The sequence below is a fragment of the Vigna angularis genome, chromosome 5 (assembly GCF_016808095.1).
Source record: "Vigna angularis cultivar LongXiaoDou No.4 chromosome 5, ASM1680809v1, whole genome shotgun sequence".
Taxonomy (NCBI): domain Eukaryota; kingdom Viridiplantae; phylum Streptophyta; class Magnoliopsida; order Fabales; family Fabaceae; genus Vigna; species Vigna angularis.
Genome location: NC_068974.1, coordinates 35,976,663 through 36,000,242, shown reverse-complemented (window position 1 = coordinate 36,000,242; position 23,580 = coordinate 35,976,663). Strand labels below are relative to the sequence as shown.

General features: G+C 36.4%; 3 protein-coding genes across 4 annotated transcripts; 1 reads left to right on the top strand and 2 right to left on the bottom strand.

The window, feature by feature from the left end:
• Positions 1-2,103: 2,103 nt before the first annotated feature.
• LOC108319591 (pentatricopeptide repeat-containing protein At5g59600) lies at positions 2,104-4,440 on the top strand. Its single transcript, XM_017550769.2, has one exon. The coding sequence runs from the start codon at positions 2,395-2,397 to the stop codon at positions 4,045-4,047; it is 1,653 nt and encodes a 550-aa protein (XP_017406258.1). The 5' UTR covers positions 2,104-2,394; the 3' UTR covers positions 4,048-4,440.
• A 974-nt stretch (positions 4,441-5,414) lies between these two features.
• LOC108319581 (transcription factor PCL1) lies at positions 5,415-7,931 on the bottom strand. Of its 2 annotated transcripts, XR_001831306.2 has the most exons (3): positions 6,712-7,931; positions 5,731-5,989; positions 5,415-5,648 (listed from the first exon to the last, which is right to left on the bottom strand). XR_001831306.2 is itself a non-coding variant. In XM_017550756.2 (2 exons), exon 1 carries the CDS (start codon positions 7,624-7,626, stop codon positions 6,721-6,723), a length of 906 nt encoding a protein of 301 aa, XP_017406245.1. In that variant the 5' UTR covers positions 7,627-7,931; the 3' UTR covers positions 5,415-5,989; positions 6,712-6,720. The 2 variants fall into 2 exon arrangements, 1 of the variants encoding a protein (XP_017406245.1); XM_017550756.2 differs by having other exon boundaries at positions 5,415-5,989.
• A 7,360-nt stretch (positions 7,932-15,291) lies between these two features.
• On the bottom strand, positions 15,292-22,463 carry LOC108319626 (pumilio homolog 2). The gene is made up of 9 exons (XM_017550821.2): positions 21,241-22,463; positions 18,223-19,751; positions 18,002-18,143; positions 17,652-17,759; positions 17,313-17,525; positions 17,123-17,233; positions 16,400-16,594; positions 15,873-16,047; positions 15,292-15,781 (listed from the first exon to the last, which is right to left on the bottom strand). The coding sequence occupies exons 1-9, from the start codon at positions 21,883-21,885 to the stop codon at positions 15,744-15,746; spliced, it is 3,156 nt and encodes a 1,051-aa protein (XP_017406310.1). The 5' UTR covers positions 21,886-22,463; the 3' UTR covers positions 15,292-15,743.
• Positions 22,464-23,580: the final 1,117 nt, after the last annotated feature.

Here is a 23,580-nt window from a genome sequence, read left to right as displayed (position 1 = left end):
AAGTTACGTCTTTATAACTATTTTACTTATATATTATATAATGAATGTAAAAGTACGTAACTTTATAGTACTCATCAGTTAAATAATTTTTAAATTATAAGGAAAAAACAAACTGACTCATGTCATTTATAAATAACAACTATAAATTTAAATAAACAAATATTGATGTGGATTATTTTTGGGTATTAGTATAGAATTTTTGTTCGTTTAAACATGTCACAACATAAGATGAACATGGATATCAACGTAGACAACGTAAATTTTTTAAGAAAACAGCGAAATATGGCTGTCGGGCTATAATAATTAGGATGGATAATATTGAACTTTGTAATGAATTGATAGATTCAAACATTGTTAGCTACATTTTCAGTTACCCACCCCTTTCCATGAGTATAATGATCCAAAGAAACGTGGAACAATTGTTCATGAATTTGTGATATCTGCATATATTAGAAAAATTAAGACTTTTAAATGTTCCAAAAATTATTAAATAACTTTTGCCTCATAATTTTTTTCATTATCCTATTGTCTTGTATAAAGTTCACAAAGTTCATATTCCGTTATTTTTTTTACATATGTAAGCAAAAATGCTTTGTTAACTACATATACAGACCAAAAATAAAATTTTAACTAGGTATTTAGATAAGTTATGGAGGGTCACGACTTCACCCTGACACATCAATCAAAGGTGAAGTCGTGCACTCTAAAACAATTTTAGGTCCGGGTAATAAATTAAGTCTTGTAATCAATTACACAATGCTAAAGTCGTATAAGGAGGTACTAGTTGACCTGTAATCGATTACACCTTTGCCATAGTCAATTACAGAAAGTGTAAATGGGTAAAAACTTTCTTACAAAAAGTGTAAATCGAGATAAACTCTTTATTAATCAATTATAGCCTTTGGTAACCGATCACCAGAGGATTTTAGTATTAAAACAAAAAGTTGTTTTGGTTCTTGACCATGTATGTTGTTTATGTTTCTTGATGACATTATTCGAATACACATAATCGATTACCAAAGCTTTTACCCATTTACACATCATATATAATCGATTATGGCAATGGTAAAATCGATTACAGGTAAACTTGTGTTTTTCCTACACGACTTTAGCATTGTATAATTGATTACAAGATCTAGTAATAAATTATTAAGACCTAAAAATCGTTTTAGGAATGTAGAACTTTACCTTTAACTTATGTGTCAAAGAGAAGTCATACAAGGAACACGACTTTTTTTTCTTTATGTGAATGCTTCTCACCCACCACTTTGATGGGGAAAGGGCCAAAAAATATAACAACTTATCAAACAGTAATAACGCAGCGGAAATTCAATCCCCCTTCTCGCGAGAATCTGTGAGGAGCACCAAACAAATAGAACAAAAATAGAATCCAAAGCACAAAGAGACACCAACAATTTTTAGCGTGGAAAACCCCTCAATGCAAGGGTAAAAACCACGAGTCGTCCAGACCAAAGAAAAATCCACTATGATCAATAATAGGGTACAAAAGAGTGTCCAATAATAACACCAAATGATGTGTTCATTAAGCCAATCTAAATAAGCACAAATGCTTACAAATGAGAACCAAGAAGATGAAAATTCCACAAAACAGGGCTGCTGGTGCGGGATCGATTTCTCCCAATCTAGACCTCCGATTAACGATTCGAACAATCATAATGAAGAACCATATGTCTGGAACCTACTGTCCAAAAATCAGCTCGATCCAACGGTGAACGAGTTCACAGCGAATAAAACACCAGTGCTGGTTTAGGGTTATACGGGAATGACTTTCTCTCTTTCTTTTTCTCTCACTTGGCTTTTGCCTCTCTTCAAATGACTCTCTAATGTGCTCTACTAATCTGAGTCATCTCAATTTGACATAATGGGACCTAAAGGTCCACATTATTTGGGTCTATTCTCCGCATAGGGAGTCGAATAACCCAACACACTTGCCTGCCTAATAATTTTTTTTTTGTCTATACATAAAAAAACAAAACAAAGCATTTTTGCCTAGATACTTAGAAAAAACCTCATATTCCCAATATATTTCCTCTATTTTCACATTTTTTTTATTACACGTATTTTACTTCATCAACTCAAATTACATATGAAATTTTACTATTACAAGAGATTGGATCCATTGTTAATACGTGATTCTCTTGGGAACTAAAGATGGTAAAACCCTGAACACCCCATTACCATGACTGAATGGAAGAAACTTGATTTAGAGTGATAAAGAGGATAGAAGAAGAATTCATATTTGCTGAATAATTGTGACCAATTTAACGTTGGTTCAGTATTTTTGCAGATTTCTCAAAATAAAAGGAAAAATCTTCTTTGTTTTCAGAGTACTAACTTAGGACTGATTTCCGGTAGCCCAGTTACTGCTATGCTATGCATGGTCTCCTCAGAAGCCCAACATTGCTCAGGATTCCCGCCACAAATGGCATCATCAACCGTCGCTTTTTCCGATCAGAACAACAAAGATGTGCTGAACTCATTGATATATACGCTCGCGATCGAGCGTTGCACCTTGGCAAGAAGCTGCACGCGAGCTTAATCACCGAAGGTTTCTCTCGTTTCAACGTAATTGCTTCTAACCTCGTAACCTTCTACGTGTGCTGTAGCCAACTCTCCCACGCGCGAAAACTGTTCGACAAAATTCCCACAACAAATGTTCGCCGCTGGATTGCCCTCATTGGCACGTGCGCTCGCTGCGGCTTCTACGATCTCGCGCTGGCGGTGTTCTCTGAGATGCAGGCCATTCCAGGGCTTACGCCAAACTACGTATTCGTCATCCCCAGCGTTCTCAAAGCTTGCGGCCACGTTGGGGATCGAATCACTGGAAAGAAGACGCATGGCTTGATTTTGAAGTGTTCCTTCGAACTCGATTCTTTTGTGTCCAGTTCATTGATAGTTATGTACTCCAAGTGTGCGAATGTTGGGGACGCGCGCAAGGTGTTTGATGGGATGGTTATGAAAGACACGGTGGCTCTAAATGCCGTTGTTGCTGGATATGTTCAACAGGGTGCTGCAAATGAGGCACTGAGTTTGGTGGAAAGTATGAAGTTGATGGGTTTGAAGCCAAATGTGGTGACTTGGAACTCTTTGATATCTGGGTTTTCGCAGAAGGGTGACCAAGGAATGGTGTCTGAGATTTTTAGAGTAATGATTTCAGATGGGTTGGAGCCTGATGTGGTATCATGGACTTCTGTTATATCTGGTTTTGTGCAGAACTTTCGTAATAACGAGGCATTTGACGCGTTTAAGCAAATGTTGAGTCACGGGTTCTGCCCAACTTCAGCTACTATAAGCACCCTTTTGCCTGCTTGTGCTACTGCAGCAAGAGTTAGAATTGGGAGAGAGATTCATGGCTACGCTTTGGTGACTGGGGTGGAGGGAGATTTATATGTAAGGAGTGCTCTTGTTGACATGTATGCAAAATGTGGGTTCATTTCTGAAGCAAGGAATTTGTTTAGTAGGATGGCTGAGAAGAACACGGTTACTTGGAACTCCATCATTTTTGGTTTTGCAAATCATGGGTATTGCGTGGAAGCTATTGAGCTCTTCAATCAGATGGAGAAGGAAGGGGCTGCCAAGCTGGACCATTTAACTTTCACGGCAGCTCTCACTGCATGCAGTCATGTTGGAGACATTGAACTTGGGCAGAGGCTGTTCAAGGTCATGCAAGAAAAATACGGTATTGAGCCACGGCTGGAGCATTATGCGTGCATGGTGGATCTTCTTGGTCGAGCCGGGAAACTCGATGAAGCTCATTGCATGATAAAGGCTATGCCAATTGAACCTGATTTGTTTGTGTGGGGTGCATTACTGGCTGGCTGTAGAAATCACGGGCATGTGGAGCTTGCAGAAATCGCTGCTCTGCATCTGATGGAATTAGAGCCCGAGAGTGCTGCAAACCGTCTTCTGTTGTCTAGCCTATATGCTGATGCAGGCAAATGGGCAAAGGTTGAGAGGATCAAGAAAAGGATAAAGAAGGGAAAGCTCAGAAAACTTCAAGGCTTGAGTTGGATAAATAATTTATAACATTATAGGTCGGTAGAGGCCTTAGGTTTTGCTTCATTGAGAGAATGGTGCACCTAGAGATATAATTTTGGATCTATCGTCTTGTGTTCTTCTGAGGCGACATTTCCTTAACATACTCCGTTGGACCTGTCCATATGGTTGCATCCTTTTTAGATATTGAATACGATGGAAGGAAAAGGAGACGAGTACCATTTCATTGTCTAGATTAGATATTTACGAAGAAATAGATAGCTCCATGCATACCTTGCAGGAAAAGGTGTTGAAACGGAAGTGTCATTCCACTCCTTTCATCGTTTAGACATTTCCCTATCTAGAATCATAGTAAAAAAGGATGAGAACAACTGAAAATGAATTTAAGTATGGACAGAGGTAGTTTATTTTTTTTTTATTATAAAGAATATTAAAATAACTTTACGATGAATTTATTGATTTTTGAATAAATATTTTATCTAATTGTCAGTGTAATTTTTTAAACTAATAATATTTAACCAAAAATATTCAAATACGAAATAGTAACTTCATTATATTTCATTTAATTTCATTTGTCAACATTTAATATGGAGGACAGGAATATTGACAGGATTCAGTCCCTCTTGAAAATGCTAATTACTAGTATATAATACGTGTTACTAAAAGATATGTTGCGCTCCTTTTCTAACGAAAGATCCCCAAAAGGCTATTTGGGCAACAAAAGCACAAGTTCTTCCATTGCATCTCACATACTTGCAACGGGATCGGAAAAAGTTTAGTTCTTGAAAACATGTAACGAATAATTTGCTTCATTCTTTACCTAGTTTTATTTTCAAGCGAAAACGACTTGTGGTCTACTTTTTGTATCTAAAGCATTACTGGGGACCCTAAAACTTTAATCTATTTTTTCCAAGAAACCTAATCCACTTGAAGCCATTTGCGCCTTTGTGTAAGATTCCAAGACCCCTGTATTCTTTTTTTTATCTATTTTAAAAGAGAATGTCCCCATTGGATGCCTTTTCTCTTAATCCATACAAGTTTCCTTTAATTGACCTCCAACTAGGTGTCCTTGCGCTTTGAATCTTTAGCTACTTTTTATCTTTTCCTTAAGTAATTCAATTCATAAAGCAGCTTAATAAATTTGTATAATTTAGTTATAAGACTTATCACCTCTTAAGATAAACGATTCAATATATAAATGATAAGTTGCCCAAGAAATAAAAATACCTAGAATACGGTTCTTCTCAAAACACCTATTTATTTTGCTCAAAATAGACTTGTGCCTTACTCGTAATCTTTAATCAATTAAACCATAGATGGTTAATCTTTGACCATTACCACCAAAAAGAAAGCAGAGTGCCCAAGAAGTGAGTTGTGTTATGGGTTAAACAAGAATTCTCCAGGTTGGGATGCGTGTGTTCTGCCTCTATATATATACAAGGTACAAATCCCCGTTCTACTCCCAGTGTACCATTTAACATAGAAACCTACAGCACCCAATTTAAGAAAATGATACATCTCTATCAAACGAAATAACGATCATGAGCTTTAAGATAAAGCAAAAACATTTAATGCCAGAGCATGGTATAAATGTTTGCTGTCTGTTGTTCAGTCTCTTTTATTCAGTGGTTCTGAAAAAGAGATTTAAAACATTCAGGATTACACAATAATAGAACCTATAATTTATGAATCAAGAACTAGTTAAGAATTTACTTTAGAAACAGCTGTCTAGGCAGACCAGAAGAAATAAGCCAGAATTCTCGTAATTAGGTGACAGGAATTAGATATGCGTGCCAAGAAGTTTGCAAATCTGTGCACAGGGTACACAATACTGACTCAGATTGTAATCTAGCTCCACATGGTCTTCTTCATATACTTCCTCAATATTCCATTTGTATGAATTACAGGGTAACAGTCAATGCAGCTATTCTCCTTCTCGGAAAGCTACTAGAAAAAAATCAAGCGGTTCAATCTACAAAAAGAAAATTCATAAGTATATTTCATGGCCATAAAAGCAAATTTGATGGTATTAAAAATACAACCATTCACCACCACCACCAACTGATAATGTCGTAGAATCTAGCAGTGCAATATAAATTGAAATGAAGATATGCACATCAAACCTCCTAAACGAAAAAGAAAGTATTACAGGAAGATCCAACGAAATATACTTCCCACATCACAGTACATATTTCTACCCTTAAAAATAAGTTCAAACACCATAAAGCTAGTTCACATTTCAACAAATTCGAGACTCATGGCCAGTTTGTGAGGACAAATTATTACATGAACCAGAACTACTACATTCTGTGATTTCACATAATCTCTACGTGACAGGTAACTGAATATTTCAATTAATGAAAAAGAGCAAATAAACTTAACCATGTGCAGATCATTTAAAGATCATAGTAGTCTTAGATCATGTAATAATTTCTCCAGCAAGTAGTACAAGATCACAAAATAATTTCTCCATGGAGGGAGAGCCATCGATTAATCATTTGATTTGAATTTGATGTAATAAAGATTCAGTACCTCCAGAGGAGAACACAAACAAACGCACGTATTGCTAAGTTCTAACACAATTAACAAGCCACGTAGAAAACAGAGCATTCAATTTACTCTCAAGCAAGATGCAAGTTAAACACATAACATGTTCCATAAAGAGTGTTGAAATTTCAATCAGTGATAGCTGACCTTAGAGGCTCATTTATCATTGGGAGCAAGGTGAGTCCAATCCCTTTGGTGCAGCATGTTGTAAGGATGGTAAGCTGAGGTGGCGGATGAAGTAGGCATAGGGATTCCCATGTGGCCATGGGCATGGGGCGTGCCGAGGACAAGCATGGACATCATGGGAGGGGGATAGGGCATGGACATCATGGGAACAGGAAGATGAGCATTGGCATGGCCATGGGATTGACCATGGGAATGGGCACTGGGAGGAGCAGAGTCGTGCAAACTCTGAGGCACGGGTGTGGAAGCGAATAACTGATCCGATGAAGAAGGACCTTCGTTGGAGAGACCCTGCATCCGCTTCAGGTAAAGCCGATACTTCTGAAGATGACTCGCCACATTCTCGCGGGTCAACCCTTCCACGTTCATCAACTGCATAATCGTCTTCGGCACCGCGTTCTTGATCCCAAGGTGAGCCACCACGTCGACGAACCGCTTGTGCAGCTGCGGGGTCCACACCAGCCGCGGCCGCTTCACTGCTGTCCGCTCCGCCGAGTTCTCCGTCCGCACCGCCGAGTCCGCCTCCTCCGCCACGCACTCGATCTTCCGATGCTTCCGAGAATCCGACCCCGAGCCGTCGCGATCGGTGTCCTCGTCCTCCTCCTCCTCGTCCTCCTCGTGGTGTTGGTGGTTGTTGGAGGAGGAGAAGGCCTGGTGCACGCTCCCACCGCCGCGCAGCGTGGAGAGCGTGTTGCGTGAGGCCCGGTTGACGTCTAGGGCGGTGCGGTGGGGCTCCGGACATATGCTGAATGCTGTGGCGAGCTCCGGCGGAATCAGCGGCTGAGAGAGAGGCGTGAGATCGTTGGCGGTGGGGAGACCCAGTTCCCACTCCATGACCCGCTCTTCGTCGTACTCGCCCGTCTTCACCTCTTCCCCCATTCAGTTAGTTGTAACTGTCAAAACAAATTTAACCGCTTCTGACACACTCTATGTCCCCGACCCAAACACAAACACAGATATATAAATATCTCTCTCTGAAAACCCAAAAAAAGTGTATTGGATTTAGATCCGAAGAGTAAAAATTTGAGAAGATAGAATTAGATAATAGACAGAAGATAGAAGATTCCCGAAAAGGAAAACGAAAATTAGTTGCAACTGTGTGGTGAAGATATTTGGCAGATTCGGCCGTGTGTGGTGGCGACAGAGAAAGTGAAGGGGAGGAAGAGGGATAATGAATAAATAATGATATAGATGAATGAAATAATGCTGCTAATATTTTTTATGAATTTTAATTTCAGAAAAATTGTGAAAAGGAGAGAAAAAGTGCAATATCTTATTCCAGATGGGTGTTGGGTTGATGCCAACGTGGACGACTTAGCCAGATATTTTTGATCCTCTAAATATCTATCTCTCCTCCTTTCTTCTCTTTTTATTTATTTATTATTATTTGTACATAATTAAAATTTAACCTCGCTTCAAATGAAACCCACACACGTGCCTCCGCCTTCACCAAAGTGCCCTCCTCCTCGTGCTGCCATTGCCACCACTCACAGCCCACGTCATATATAAATAAATAAATAAATATTCTTCATTTCTCCCGTATTTGAAGGCATTGTACTTAACAAAGTTATACACATCAATACGAATGTGTTAATTGAAAAAAATTAATATAATATAAACTACAATTAATCCTTCATCTTCGTTTACAACATAATTATAACTTGAATTTATCTTTAAAATTGTAACTTTATATAGTTTTAGATTCCGTTAATCGTAATTTAATGGGGTTAAGAATAAATTAAATCACGCACGTAGTTTAACTTTACGTGCAAGAGTTTGAAATGGCAAGGCGTATTTAATGTAAATCCAAATCCTAAAAGTTATAAATATTAGATTTCAAAATAAATAGAAGTGTAGTGTATATTTTAATTATTATTATTATTATGACAAGTTTTTTCCTTAAAAAATTTATATATTGAACGACAATCTGTTTTTTATATTATAAATATATTGACTTTTTTTCTGCAAAATATTTACTTATTTACTTCAAACTTTAAAATTATCTTTTGATTCTAATAAAAGTATTTATTAACATTTATCTAAAGTATAAAGCTAAAATAAAATTAGACCTAATACACTAATTAAAGTTCAGGCATGATGAGATGGACGGTTGGCTTATCCACAACCTTAAATATAGTGACGATAACAAGAAACCGACATTAACTATAAATTTGAAGTGACGGAAATTAAGAAAACACAACTACGGTATAAAATAATCTCCAGAGGTCTCATTGAAAGAGTATTTTACTTTTTGGCTGTTCTTCAATATAAAGATTATTACATTAATTTTTAATTTGCCTTTTTTAAGATTTTATTTTTTTACATCATTGTAAAATTTCATTACTCACGTTCTAATAGTCGCCTTTTACTTTCAATAGAAAAGGATACTGTTGAAATAAATAAATAAATAATTATAAACTAATATGATATTCCATAAATACAAGTTTATATCACGGTATTGTGAAAGTAGAATTTAGAAAATTTTGAGTTTCTTTTGGTGTATATTAGTATTTTAATAAATTAAGCAGACTAATTTATATTTTTATGTATTAAATTTCCAAATATTTTAAAGATAATATAACAAAATTAACCTTAATTAGGCTCTTAATTAAACTACTAGCCACTTAAGTTTTGTATCGTACCCAGTGGAGGCCGAACAGTTAACAATCAGCACCGTTCGGTCCATCTACTCAGTTCAAAGATTGGGTCGCAATTGGGTCAGCGCTTAAGCTATTGTTGAACCAACAGTCCAGCAGATAATAAAATAATCAAAGAATATCTAACTAAAGATATTGACAAAGTAGGTTATAAACAACCAATCGGATTTTCAGGTAATCTGTTTATATTTTATTCTGTTTATATTTTATTGGGCTTGTATCAGCTCAGGATCCATGAGGTAAATTATAAATACAAAGCCAGGACCGAAAGACAGGTACGTTCCACTTACGATTCGACTCACACTTCTAAATACTCAATAGTGATAACCATTCACTAAATACTCAACTAAGAACCAAGGTTCTTCAAATTCACGCCTAACTTGAGTGTCAGAGTATCTTTTACTGGTACCTCCCTCCTCGGCCCGGACTTGAAGAACTTGGAATAAGAGATTCAGAGGTTAAAAGAAGGAAAGTCACGTCAGAAAAGGTACGTCTCTCGGTCCTACAAAATATCTACCAAAATATTTTGGCGCCCACCGTGGGGCCGGGGGCATCCCTTATAACCACAAGGAACCGGGCAAGGATGCAGTCTCACCATCGACGTCAACAAGCTTCTACGACTTTACAAATAATTATTTTGATATAGATTCATTTTATTATTTACTTTATATGATTTAATTTAAAATATCTTAATTCAATATTATAATATTGTTCAAGATTTATTAATGCACTCACCAGTTAGCCAAATTTGGCATCAAGTGTTCAACCATGCAACAGTTCGGCCATTCGGCCTCATTGGTATTCAGTCGTTCGGCTTCACAGTACAAGTGACAGGACCATGCAGACCACTCGTCCAAGAGGAGGGCAAGAGCTGAGCGGATGATAAAAGTTCTAAACGAACTGTCACTCTCGTAAACACAACCCAGGAATGTTATGTGAAAAACACTTGGTCCAAACCGAGCGGTGGGGAACGTTCTAAATGAACCTCACTCTCATCCAAGCCGAACGGTAAAGCCTGTTTCCTAGGAAGAACTCCTTGGTCAAAGTCAAAGCAAAGAGGTAAAGCCCTCTTGCTAGAAAGTTCTCAAGGAACTCCTAGTGCAAAGTCGAACGGTAAAGCTCGTCCTCTAGGAAGTTCCAAAACGAACTCCTACGTTGAAAAACTGAGCGGTGTTGCACGTCCCCAAGGACTGACACTCTCGTCTTCTAGGAAGTTCCAAAATGAACTCCTACGCTGAAAAATTGAACGGTGTTGCACGTCCCCAAGGACTGACACTCTCGTCCTCTAGGAAGTTTCAAAATGAACTCCTATGCTGAAAAATTGAACGGTGTTGCACGTCCCCAAGGACTGACACTCTCGTCCTCTATGAAGTTCCAAAATGAACTCCTACGCTGAAAAACCGAACGGTGTTGCACGTCCCCAAGGACTACACTCTCGTCCTCTACGAAGTTCCAAAACGAACTCCTACGTTGAAAAACTGAGCGGTGTTGCACGTCCCCAAGGACTGACACTCTCGTCCTCTAGGAAGTTGCAAAACGAACTCATACGCTGAAAAATCGAGCGATGTTGCACGTCCCCAAGGACTGACACTCTCGTCCTCTAGGAAGTTCCAAAACGAACTCCTACGCCGAAAAACTGAGCGGTGTTGCACGTCCCCAAGGACTGACACTCTCGTCCTCTAGGAAGTTCCAAAATGAACTCCTACGTTGAAAAACCAAGTGGTGGGGAACGTTCTCAGTGAACGCTCACTCTCGTCCTAAACCGAGTGATGGGGAACATTATGAATGAATGCTCACTCTCGTCCAAGCCGAACGATAAAGACTGTTCCCTAGGATGAACTCCTAGGTCAAAGTCAAAGCAAAGAGGTAAAACCCTCTCACTAGGAAGTTCTCCAAGAACTCCTAGTGCAAAGCCGAATGGTCATTCACACCACAATCACCCAGCAACCCTGGATGGTAGAAGTGAGTGGGACGATCATTATCGACCATTCGCAGCCAAACGGTCTTGCTTACATGGTATAACCATCTACTTTTTTTTACTTCAAATTCGATTATTTCCTTCTTGGTACATGTAAACAGGCACTACTGGTTGCACAACTACATAGGGAAAAACCAAGCAGTGTTGAACGTCCCCAAGGACTAACACTTTCGTCCACTAGGAGGTTCCAAAACGAACTCCTACGCTAAAAAGCCGAACGGTAAAGCCTCTTCCCTGGGAAGAACTCCTAGGTCAAAGTCAAAGCAAAGAGGTAAAGCCCTCTCGCTAGGAAGTTCTCCAGGAACTCCTAGTGCAAAGTCGAACAGTAAAGCCCGTTCCCCAAGAATAATTCCTAGGTCAAAGTCAAAGACCGAGAGGTAAATCCCTCTCATCAACCAGAAAATCAAAGGTCGAGAGGTAAATCCCTCTCATCAACCAAGAAACTGTGATGACAATGACCGAATCACGTGTATTCGGCTTTACAAGTAAACCACCGTCCGACCCAAAGAAGAAGCAACGATGTAAAGCACATGGAAAGCAAAGTCCTCACTACAGGAAAAACAACATCCCTCAAACTCACAAGTCCTATAGTTAACCATGGCTAAAACCAAACGCTTAACTCGGACTTGGGGGACATAATGTATCGTACCCAGTAGAGGCCGAATGGTTAACAATCAGCACCTTTCGGTCCATCTACTCAGGTCAAAGATTAGGCCGCAATTGGGCCAGCGCTTAAGCTATTGTTGGGCCAACAGTCCAGCAGATGATAAAATAATCAAAGAATATCTAATTAAAGATATTGATAAAGCAGGTTATAAACAACCAACCGGATTTTCAGGTATTCTGTTTATATCTTATTCTGTTTATATTTTATTGGGCTTGTATCAGCTCAGGATCCATGAGGTAAATTATAAATACAAAGTCAGGGCCGAAAGCCAGGTACGTTCCACTTACGATTCGACTCACACTTCTAAATACTCAATAGTGATAACCATTCACTAAATACTCAACTAAGAACCAAAGTTCTTCAAATTCACATCTAACTTGAGAGTCAGAGTATCTTTTGCAGGTACCTCCTCCCTTGGCTCGGACTTGAAGAACTTGGAACAGAAGATTCAGAAATTAGAAGAAAGAAAGTCACGTCAGAAAAGGTACGTCTCTCGATCCAACAAAATATCTACCAAAACAAATTTAAATATTAATCAACGTATTTAAATTATATAGTAACTGCCTAGGATTTTAACAAATAATGTGTCTCCTCAACATGATAACAAGGGCTTTCAATAAATATTTAACATACAAAATAAATTACTATAATAACTAAATTATTTAATTATGCATCCATGTATTTATGATAATAATGGTAACTAAATTAATGTAATAAATATTTTTATTTTCCTTTTCTTAATAAATAGAAAAGGGCATTGCGCAGCAAAATTTTGTGCTGTTGGTTGGTGAGAGCATGTCACGTCAAGAAAGTAAGTATGGTTTATGAACTTTTTTTTCTTTCATGGCAAATGAGAATGAGAATGCGTAAAGTTTCCAAAAGCGTGGTGGCAAACAGCTGGAAGGGTGATTCAACGGACGGTGTGATTGGTTTTGATTTTTTTTCAGACGTGCTTTTTTCTATAATGAAACTGCGGTGATTGGTTTTATTTTTTCAGAACGCGCTTTTTTCTATGATGAAATGGACCGTGATGATTGAGATTCATGGAACACGACTAGGACAGCCTATGCCGCCTTTTACGCAGAAGGTAACTAGACAAATTCAATCTTGTTAAACCTTACCTATATATATATATATATATATATATATATATATATATATATATATATATATATATATATATATATATATATATATATATATATATAATAAATAAATATTTATATAATAAATATTAAAATAGCTATTGCTGTTTAATATTATTTTAAAAAATCCTTTACTTAGTTAGTGTGTATTTTCAAACCATTTAAAGTAAAATTTAAATTCAATTATTCGTTAAAATATTAATATGATATAAATTTAAATGAGTTGTATTAAAATATATATTTTAAAATATTAATTTTTAAAAAATAATTTTAATTTTATAACTTAAATAAAAAAGAAATATACGAAATTAAATTTTAAATAATTATTTAATAATTAATATTTTTCTTACTAATAAATTTATTTTGATTATTTGATTTGAAAAAAATATTAAAACAAAAATAATTAATAATTATTATCTAGAAAATAATATAAAAATAATAAGTATAAACGGTATTGTACCATAATATTTATTTTCTTTCCATCAACAAATAAAATATTCATATTTATTATATACAAGTATTAATTAAAAATATTTATTTAGTATTCATTACGAATTTTACATACGAATTGACTTACTTTCTTTCATCACAATGTATGTACTAGTAATTCGATAAGAATATTTAAAGAACTTACTGAATGTTATGTATGAATTATTTTAAAAATTAGAGTGAAATAGAATGGTTTTCTTAAGAAAATGCACACTCATACTTTTTAATAATTTATCAGCATCGTTACTCTTTTTTTTGTCTAACCTTTATTATTTTTCAATCTAATCTCTCTGTATTAATAATACATCCAATCGATCTCCTTAATTTTGAAAATACAATTATTTAACTTTTATACTTTAATTTAAAAGCATAACAATATAATTTTTGTGGAATGTTAAAATTATCGTCATTTATTTTAAAACTTAACACTTTTATGAGTTATGCATGTAAAAATTATATTATGTGTAAATAAAGGCGGTTTATATTTGTTCCTTAATCATTGAACGAAAAACATTACTTTGTTACACGTTAACAAATTAAAAGGTTAATTATTAATAGAATAAATTAAATTAAAATTGTCTTAGCATATTGTAATGAATTTTCAAGACCCTTCTTAGTATAAAATATTATTGCAACAATTTATTTGAGACATTAATTAATATATAAATATTTTGAGGGTGATGAAGGAAATGCGTGGAAAACAATGAGTGGTTAGTCAGTGTGAAAGACTTGCATTATTGTATGCGCAATGCCACCAAGTATGGCCATTATAAAACTAATCAAATCTAAAATAAATAAATAAATAAATAAAAAGTAGTAGATAACGTTGTTTATTTGATGATGCGTGGAAGATGCAACTGCCACAAATAAAAATACCTCGCACATATAATTTCAAATCTTTTACTGAAAGGGAATAGGATACCAAGTTTTAATCTCATACCATCAAATATATTCTACTCAAACCAATCTATCTTAAATCTTCCATCAACACAAGATCTACGGTCGAGTACAATCTTCCAAGGTAACCACATCCAACACTTTCTCCACCTAGATTATTAATGTATATGGGTTTTACAATCATCATGTTTCAATCTATTTTTACAAAACTAAAATTAATTTTAATTAACTGTTTTAAATTAAATATCTTCATTACATTTTAAATTTAATTAGATAGCCGAATGAAGGTCAACACAAAATACACTAAACATCCACGTTCAAACCAAGCCACCTTAAAGTCATACCTTACAATACTTTCGACGTGTTCCTTTAAAACTAAAACTTTATGTAGTTTAGCTCTAAATTTTTTATAGAAAATTTACAGCAAAAGAAAGTGAATAAAGACTTGAATTTTATCCTTTGGCTTAAAATCAGCTTAAAAGGGACAAAACTTACGCCAGGAAAGTTGAAAACGAACTTAAAAGTTTTTAAAAGTACATTCGACAATTTTATAATCACTTTGTAGCACTCCTATCATGCGGATGTTTATCCTACTTTTGGAGATCCTTTATGCAAGTGCTCGTTTCTTTTCCCATTTTGGACGTGATTGAGTAAAAACATAAAGAGTGTGGAGTGATCATCGAAATGAGAGGAGAAAAGGGAAAGGTAAAGTTTGAAGAAAAACTATACTCCTTGAAAGGGAAAAGAAAGTGAATAACCATACATAACTAAAAGAGAGAAGGAAAAAAGCTGTCCTCGTCTACACAAGAACAGGTCTCCACATGGCATGATTTTGTACAGTCACGTCAACTTATAAACTACCTCACCATCTTATAATCTTTACACCATAAAAAGGCTTGTATAGTCATAATTTCATTTTATCTCCTCTGCAGGGGCCTCAGGTCATGAGCCTCATCTCACCTTAAATTCTTTGTATAGACTTAAAGCTACAAAATGTACAGTTCTGCAGTACAACCGACAACTTTATTTCCAACTGGCTACAACCCATCTTCATAGATAGGAACCATAACCTCTTCATTTGGAAAAAGGAACAAGAACAAGAAGCAGCAGCAGCAGCTCACACTAGCCTCAGTTAGCTGTACAATATTATTTTTCTAAGCCACCTAAACAGGTTGGGGAGACTGAGCTGCAATTCTCCTTTCTGCAACAAATTATACACGTAACCTTTCATAAACTATCAGACATTTTGGATGAAACGTAAAATACAAATATACGAAGGAATCACATGGTACCTCCAGCAGCAACAAGTTTCTCTACACGTGCAACGATGTGCTTCCCATAGGTGTACTTCTTCAATGCATTTAAATGAACCTTAATTCGTGAAAGAATCAGTTCGCGCTGCTGATCATCACACGTTTCCAGCACCTTTTGTACAACGTAATTTGCAAACTGATCTTTCATCATGGCCTGTACATAGAACAATATCATTACAATTTTACTGAAAGAATTATTGAGGAGATATAAACTGCCTTGTCCCAGAACAGAAGCAGTTATGTGACCAAAGTCCAAGACTGGAAATGTGAAAACTTTTCTGTTCGATCACATTAAGGAGACGTTGAATAGAAAAAAGGTCTACAGATGTCGTGAGCCAAGTTCATGCAATTGCATTAAAAATCATGAAAATAATTTCTGATCACTTATCATGGTATTGAACCTAAAAGTAGGCTACACTGGCCTAACAGGATGCATTGGCATTGCCTTATAATTTTGCATCAAATAGTGGTAGAGGGATATATAAGAAAGAGAAAGTTCAACAAACCTGAAGAGGCTCATTTTCATCTGTGGAGCCAAGCATCTCATGTACTAGTAATTGGCGCTCAGAAGGACCTCCAAAGGTCAAACATTTCTCCACAACATTGGACGCAAACTTCTGTTGACTCATCTGAACAATCTTGCCTGCTAATTCCTTTATTATAGAAGAGCGCTCATGAGGCTTCCCATGCTCCAGAACATGCTGCTTTCAGGGAGGGAAGAAATCAACCCATATACATGCTAAATTGTTACACTAGAGAAGAAGTATTATGGACAGAAAGCCTCTATCACATGTGAAAAAGAACCAACCTTGACGGCATTTCAGAAACATAAATAAGCAGGGCAAGAAGCTATTAAATAAAGTCACAGTTTCACAAACAAAGAATTATAAGTGAAAACAATTGTCACTGATGTGTTATTCGAAAAAAATACACATAAAATCAGGTTGATAATCATAAACAAGAAAAAGCAAAAAGTTTCTGGTTAAAAAGGTTCATTGTAAAACCTATTGACCACAACACTGTAGGCAAAGGTAAGAAGCCTGCCCAAGGAAATTACAATTTTTGGGACTACAGTCAAAGGTCATGTATACTATTTCAACTATCAGACTTGCAGCCAAGGGTAAGAGCATGCTAAAGTAAACCAAACAATCATGAGAGCCATAAAAATACACTTCAAGTAACCATGACAACAAGAAGCCAACCTGTCTAAAAAGAAAAAAAGTATAAACCTGAACAACGTAGTTGCCATACTGGTCCTGAGCTAACATACTAACTGCCCCTAAAATTTCATCCATAACTTTCTGCTGTGTTGTAGGATCTTTGCAGTGCTCCAGTACTCTCTGTTGCATAAAAGGCATCTTATATGACAAATGATCTTAGATACAAACAAGAGTGACATAACCAGTGAAGAGGCCTAACCTGTATCACACGGCAACCATATGGATGGGTTGAGAGCGTAACGACTTGATCAAAGAAAGTTGAGACAATAAAATGGATTGCATCTTCAGGGACGCATTCAATACACTTCTGAATGACATGGTTACCATTCTGATCACGTACACAGCGCATGACATTACCATCAAGCTCTTGCACCATCTCTATCTTCTGGTCCAGATCAACAACTTCGATGGCCTAAACAGGGATACATAATTGAACAAACAAAATTGATAATTGAACAAAAACAATTATAACACACTCAGAAAATTAGATAGACAAACATATACGCATAGACTAAATGCCACCTTTCATTGTCCATACCTTCTGGATGACTCGGCAACCATACATTTGAAGGCTCAGTGTCAGAACATGGCCAAGAAGTTTGTTGGCCAATTCTCTTCTCTGGGCTGCAAGTCCATGCTCAAAAAACTGCAATATAGCATACAGTACTACACTTTTAGTTATGAGAAAAATGCTTAAGAGATTCATTTCCCTCAGCCCATTCATGTATCTCAATGAGTTCTAACATCAGAGATACAAAGAAGGTAATCTGAAAAACGTTACACTAGGTGTCAGATAGACATCATAAAAACAGCTTTTCTATCATTTACAAACCATTACTCAAAAAACATTCATGAAAAACAATAACAAATTAAAAGATTAACGATTACCTTTTGAACCACATAATTACCAAAGACATCAGTCATCAAAGCAAGGGCATGTGGCATGATTTCCTGATAAACCATGTTTTTTTCTTCAGTAGTAGCTGTTTCAAGCTTTTGTTGAATAAATCGGCTCCCATATTGATCAGCACTGTCAATGATAATAGAGCAATCAACATTATTATTTTCGGGATGGAAGGATAAGAATAAGATCAATAGGAAAAAAATACCTGAATTCAACAACGTGACCAGCAATTTCAGAAAGCTCAAAACACTTTGTTTTGTTGCTTTTAAACTCCTCCAACAGAGAAGAAGCAAAACTTTCATCAATGTTCCCAGTATCTACATGCCAAGGTCCCATTACCCCAGCTAAATTCCTCATTCCAGAAGCAAAACGCATATTCAGTTCATTGTGCCTAACAGGACTTCCAGGTCCTACTGGAGAAGTCGACACAACAGAGTTTGCCATTGGACTTCCTGGATAAGACAACCCAACACCATATGCAGGATTTCCATAATAACCATGAGGAGTGGAGCTTCCTGATTTACCACCCAGTGGTACATTGTATTGAGATTTCTGAGGTGAGAGAATAGACCCAAGATAAGCTTTCTGAAGCTCAAGTAAGTTCATGTATGAATTACCTAAGTAGGTCCTGTCGACAGAGGGGTCACTAAGAGCACCAAGTTGTGCTGCATACTCAGATGTTCTCAGGTACTGATAATACATGGGATCAACAAAAGGGGCCTGGAGAGCAGTGCCTGGAATTTGATTTCCCATCCTACCAAGATTGTGCACATCAGATGGAGCAGTAGCTCCAGAAGCCAAACCACTTCCAAGAATTCTCGTGTCCATTCCGGGGACTGCCATTGCCGATGCTGCAGCAACCGTTTCAAACAATGGAGGCAGATTACCAGTGCCCAGTTGATTAGTCATCAAGGATGCCAATGCTGGATTTCCAGCATATCCACTCATACCGTAGTTACTAAATGACGAATTTGTACCATCTAAAGGCTGGTACTGAGGAGGCAAACTACCTCCTCTACTAAAATGGGAGGTAGGTGATCCTTTGAAATATGAGTTATTGGAAGGAACATTAGACTTTTGTAGCTCAACCTGCCTGTCCAAGGATGCATTGTTAGGATTAGGATCAGATACGCTCCTGCTTTTACTTGAATTTTGAAAGTGAGCTGATTCAGATTTCTTTAAATAAGCATGTTGCTTCCCATGATCTTGACCTCCTTGCCTACCAAAAAGATATCTCCGGTGATTATCAACATCTGATTCAACCTGTGATGGCAAATGATTATCACCATCTAACATTTCATCTGCTGACAAATTCATCGCTGACAATGCTGCCATAAGATCTGATGACCCATTGATTCCAGATGAAACACCATCAAATCCATCTGGACTGGAAACACCTCTCTTGTCAGAAGCATTGGCTCTGCCACCACCAATAGGTGTGATGCAGGGACTGGGAGCCCTAGCAACGTGCTGTGGATCAGGAGTAGTGCTTCTCGATAAGGAAGACCCCACTGCAGCAGCATAAGAATATGAAGCTGGCAGACCAGTATTTTGGGAAGCAGATGATCCTTGAACATTCGTTCCTGGCCTTGGTGCATCTGTGGTCGTAGACTCCCGGCGTACGTGAGGCAACTCCGCTTCAGCAGAACTAATGATATCATTGTCATCAAATGCATTACGACTGGCTGGACGAGAAGGAGGGCCCGTAACAGAGGTATTACGTACCAAATCATCCTGCACAGTTACTCTTTTTAAATGACGAGCAGAAGAAAAAAGGATATGAAAATAAAGAAACCCAAGAAAGGGATCATAGAAAATATAATTTAAATTCAATACAGAAATGTCAACAATTGATATTAGCCAGAGAAACAAATATTGTTACACAAACTTTTAAAATGCCAAGAAATACAAATAATTATCAGCATATACAAAATAATCAAAGTTATAGCAAAAATCACAGACTACAAGATGAAAATCAACACAAGTCATGTAAATACTCTGGGTACGGGCAGAAGAAAGAAGCATATGAAAATAAAGAAATCCAAGAAAGTGGTCAAAACAAATATAATATGAATTCAATACAGAAATGTCAAGAATTGATATTACCAAGAAAAACAAAAGCTATGACACAAAAACTCTTTAAATGCAAAGGCATGCAAATAATTATCTGAATATAAGATAAATTCAAAGTTATAGCAAAAATCACAAAATGCAAGATCAAAATCAACACGAGTCACTAAATACTCTGCATCATATAACGATCTATCAAAATTAATGGGTGTAAGTCAAGCTTGAGCACGAAACTGTAACTGTCAGAGAAAAGAAGGGCTCATAGAACAAAGTTTAGCAACAAAGACTTTCCACAAATTTGGTTGTAACAAAAACAGATATAGGTAATGCAGTTACATAATCTGTTAGCTGCACTAACAGGCTGATGATGAATCCTTTGCAACTGAAAATCTGACTGTCACTTTGATTAAAATCTATTTTAATATATTTTATAGAATTTTAATGGTAATGATGTCATCATGTGATAAACTGGCTGGAGACTGTAAGGTATGTCAACACCGAACATGCTACAGTTGACAATATAGTACTACAGTTTACAGTACAGAGATACACAGTCTATGCAATACAGCATGCCTTATGACATACATGTCCACAGCTGAACATTAGAAAACTAAACACAAATGTGGTTCAAGAGGCTATAATGTGCCTAAAAAATGTATTGGTGAAAGCAACAAGTCAACCAGATGTGGCTAAACAATCAGTTCAAATAATTAGAACCAGTATACAACTAAAAGGATAACAACTGCAGGACAATGATAAAGGATTGTCAGAACTCTGAAATATTTTTTTTTATGAATTCACAGTGTTATGCCGTCATCTTCCATCACAATAAGCACTATAAATAATGAAATAGGAACTAAAATCCAAAGACCGGAGCATTTCATCATTTAGCATTCCCTTCATCAAACTTGGCTTCCCTCAAAAATTACAATCATTAATCAGAACTTGTAAACAATACCACACATCAGAATATAAAAATTTATACTCAGCATAAAATAAACTATCAGAGATTATACCTAACCTCACAACAAGGCATCAATTAATCACATGTCAAAGATGATAACTCAAAACACCAAAATTACAAAATCCAGAAAATAGAAACAGATGCAACACGGGATCAATTAGTCAACCAATGGCAGAAGAAGCAAGCCACCTGGAAAATTTCTGCAAAACTCTTTTGTTTGCTCAGCCCTATTCCAGGCAAACCAATGAGTCCACCACCACCCCACTCTGCAGTGCCTCTTGTTTTTTCATTATCCACTTCACTCTCTTGTTTCCTCATGTTAAAACCCGGGGGTGTAGAAAAGAAGGATCTACCACCAGTATCGTCAGCCCTGTTCACTTTCCTCCTATCTCCGATTCCACCCACAACTGACGAACCACCTTTAAGTCTTTGTTGAAACCTCCAATCCTCCTTTGACAGCAAAGGAGGTGGCAACCTAGGATTCAAATTCACATTGGAGTAATAGTATGTAAGATAAGCTGGATCAGACCTTAGTTCTTCCTCGGAAGCAATCCCATTCACATCCTTGGCCCCATGAAACTCCGAAAAGGCACCAGCACCACCAGCAGCACCGGCAACACCAGCACCACCAAACAACCCTCCCACAGCACTTAAAGAACCCTCCACGGTTGGAGGCGCTGATCCACTCCTAAATATATTAAGCTCTCTCTCACGATCATCAGCCTCTTGTCGGCGTTGCTCACGAAGCAACATCCCTATCTCCTTCTCCAGGTCATCTCCAAACGAACCCTCGTTACTACCCAGCATCGGTCTTCTTTCCAATTCAGACAACATTTTTCAAAGTCCCAACATGATCACCAACCTCATCGCACAGCTAAACTATAACACAACCCACCACCAGAAATCAAACCCTAACCTAAGAAAACCCAAAAACTCACACGTTCTCCACCGCATACCGTAAGCCGCCACGCTCCATATTAACAACTTCACACAATTATAACTGTCAGTTACTGGGAAGAAATGGGAAAAAGAAAAAAAATCAAGCTTTCTGTTAAAACTGCACCGAAAGCTGAAACCCAATAATCAAACACAAAAACAGACTGCAAAATTCACTCTATGTTCTCCGTAACTAGTTTCCATAATTATAGACAAGAAATTTCTAAAGGAACATGTTTCCCCGGTGGATAGTATATACAGAAAAAATAAAAGAAAGGTGTGAAAGAACAGGAGAGAATAGATAAGAAGTAGTGGGAAATGGTCCAGTGAGATCAAGAGAGGAAACAGCGAGAGAAATCAATCCGGCGGCTATTGGTTCTTACAAGAACCCTTAGGGTTTTGTTCCATTTAGAGGAGGATTAAATACAGTTGATGATAGGAGCAAAGCAAAGCCAAACCAAACTAAATATTTATATTTTTTCCTTTTTTGCTTTTGTATTTTAAGTTATAAAGTTTCCATTTATTTGTGAATCTGAGAAATATCCAGAATATAATTTATGTATTTCCTAAACATTAGGGGTAATTGACCAAGTGATAACCGACTAATGCCATTGCCAAAAGAAAGAGAAATGGTGTTTATTTGTTTTTTGCTCCTGTTCCCATACCAGAAGCTTTCACACACTGACACGTTAGTGTATTAGATTCTCTGCATCAGTAAAATATAGCCCAAAATACAGTAAATTTCGCACCACTTACCCCTATTTCTTCACTTCAGTTAAACTCTTTCAATATGTGTTATTAAGAGTAGTATCATCATTTTAATTTTCACATTCTTACTTTCCTCTGTAACATATATTACTTCTAACACTCCTCTTTCCTGCTTTACATGCAATGGAACTAACGACACTGTTTGGTTTTTAAGCATGTTTGAGTCTTCCTACTATATTCCAAACACCTGTTAGTAAGTACTAATAAGTCCAGTTATTGGTTTATCAAACACTTTTGTTCTTCAGATTTACTTTCAAATACTAAATTCATGTAACCTAGTTTACATCGAAACAGAGGTTACTAAAAGTAGCATTCAGATTCTTTTCCATGTTATCAAAATGTTACTCTCTTTTAGCGGCGGAAAATGGTACATGTATTCTTTTTATTTTTCTTTACTATCTATTCAACAGTTAATAAAAGACTAATATTTTTGTTTTTTTATTCAATGTTTCTTATAAATAAAAATATTATTTTATTAGTGTTGAGTGGTTGTAGAAATAAAAAATAAAATATATTGCTTTTTTTTTTTTATAGATTTGAGATAAATTGAATTGATGAATTTGAGAGGACAGATAGAAAATTGTATGTTGTTTGTTTTAAATGATACATAGATAAAAGTTAAATAATTTAACGATAAAGTTTGTAAATGATTTTATGAATATGATAGTAAAATAAAATATTTTAATAGATAAAATTGTTAGATTACAATTTTATTCTATAGTTAAAATAATAAAATATGTTATTATCAATATTATTATCATTAATATTATTGTTATTTTTATAATGATTATTATTGATTAATAATGATAATAATAATAATTATTA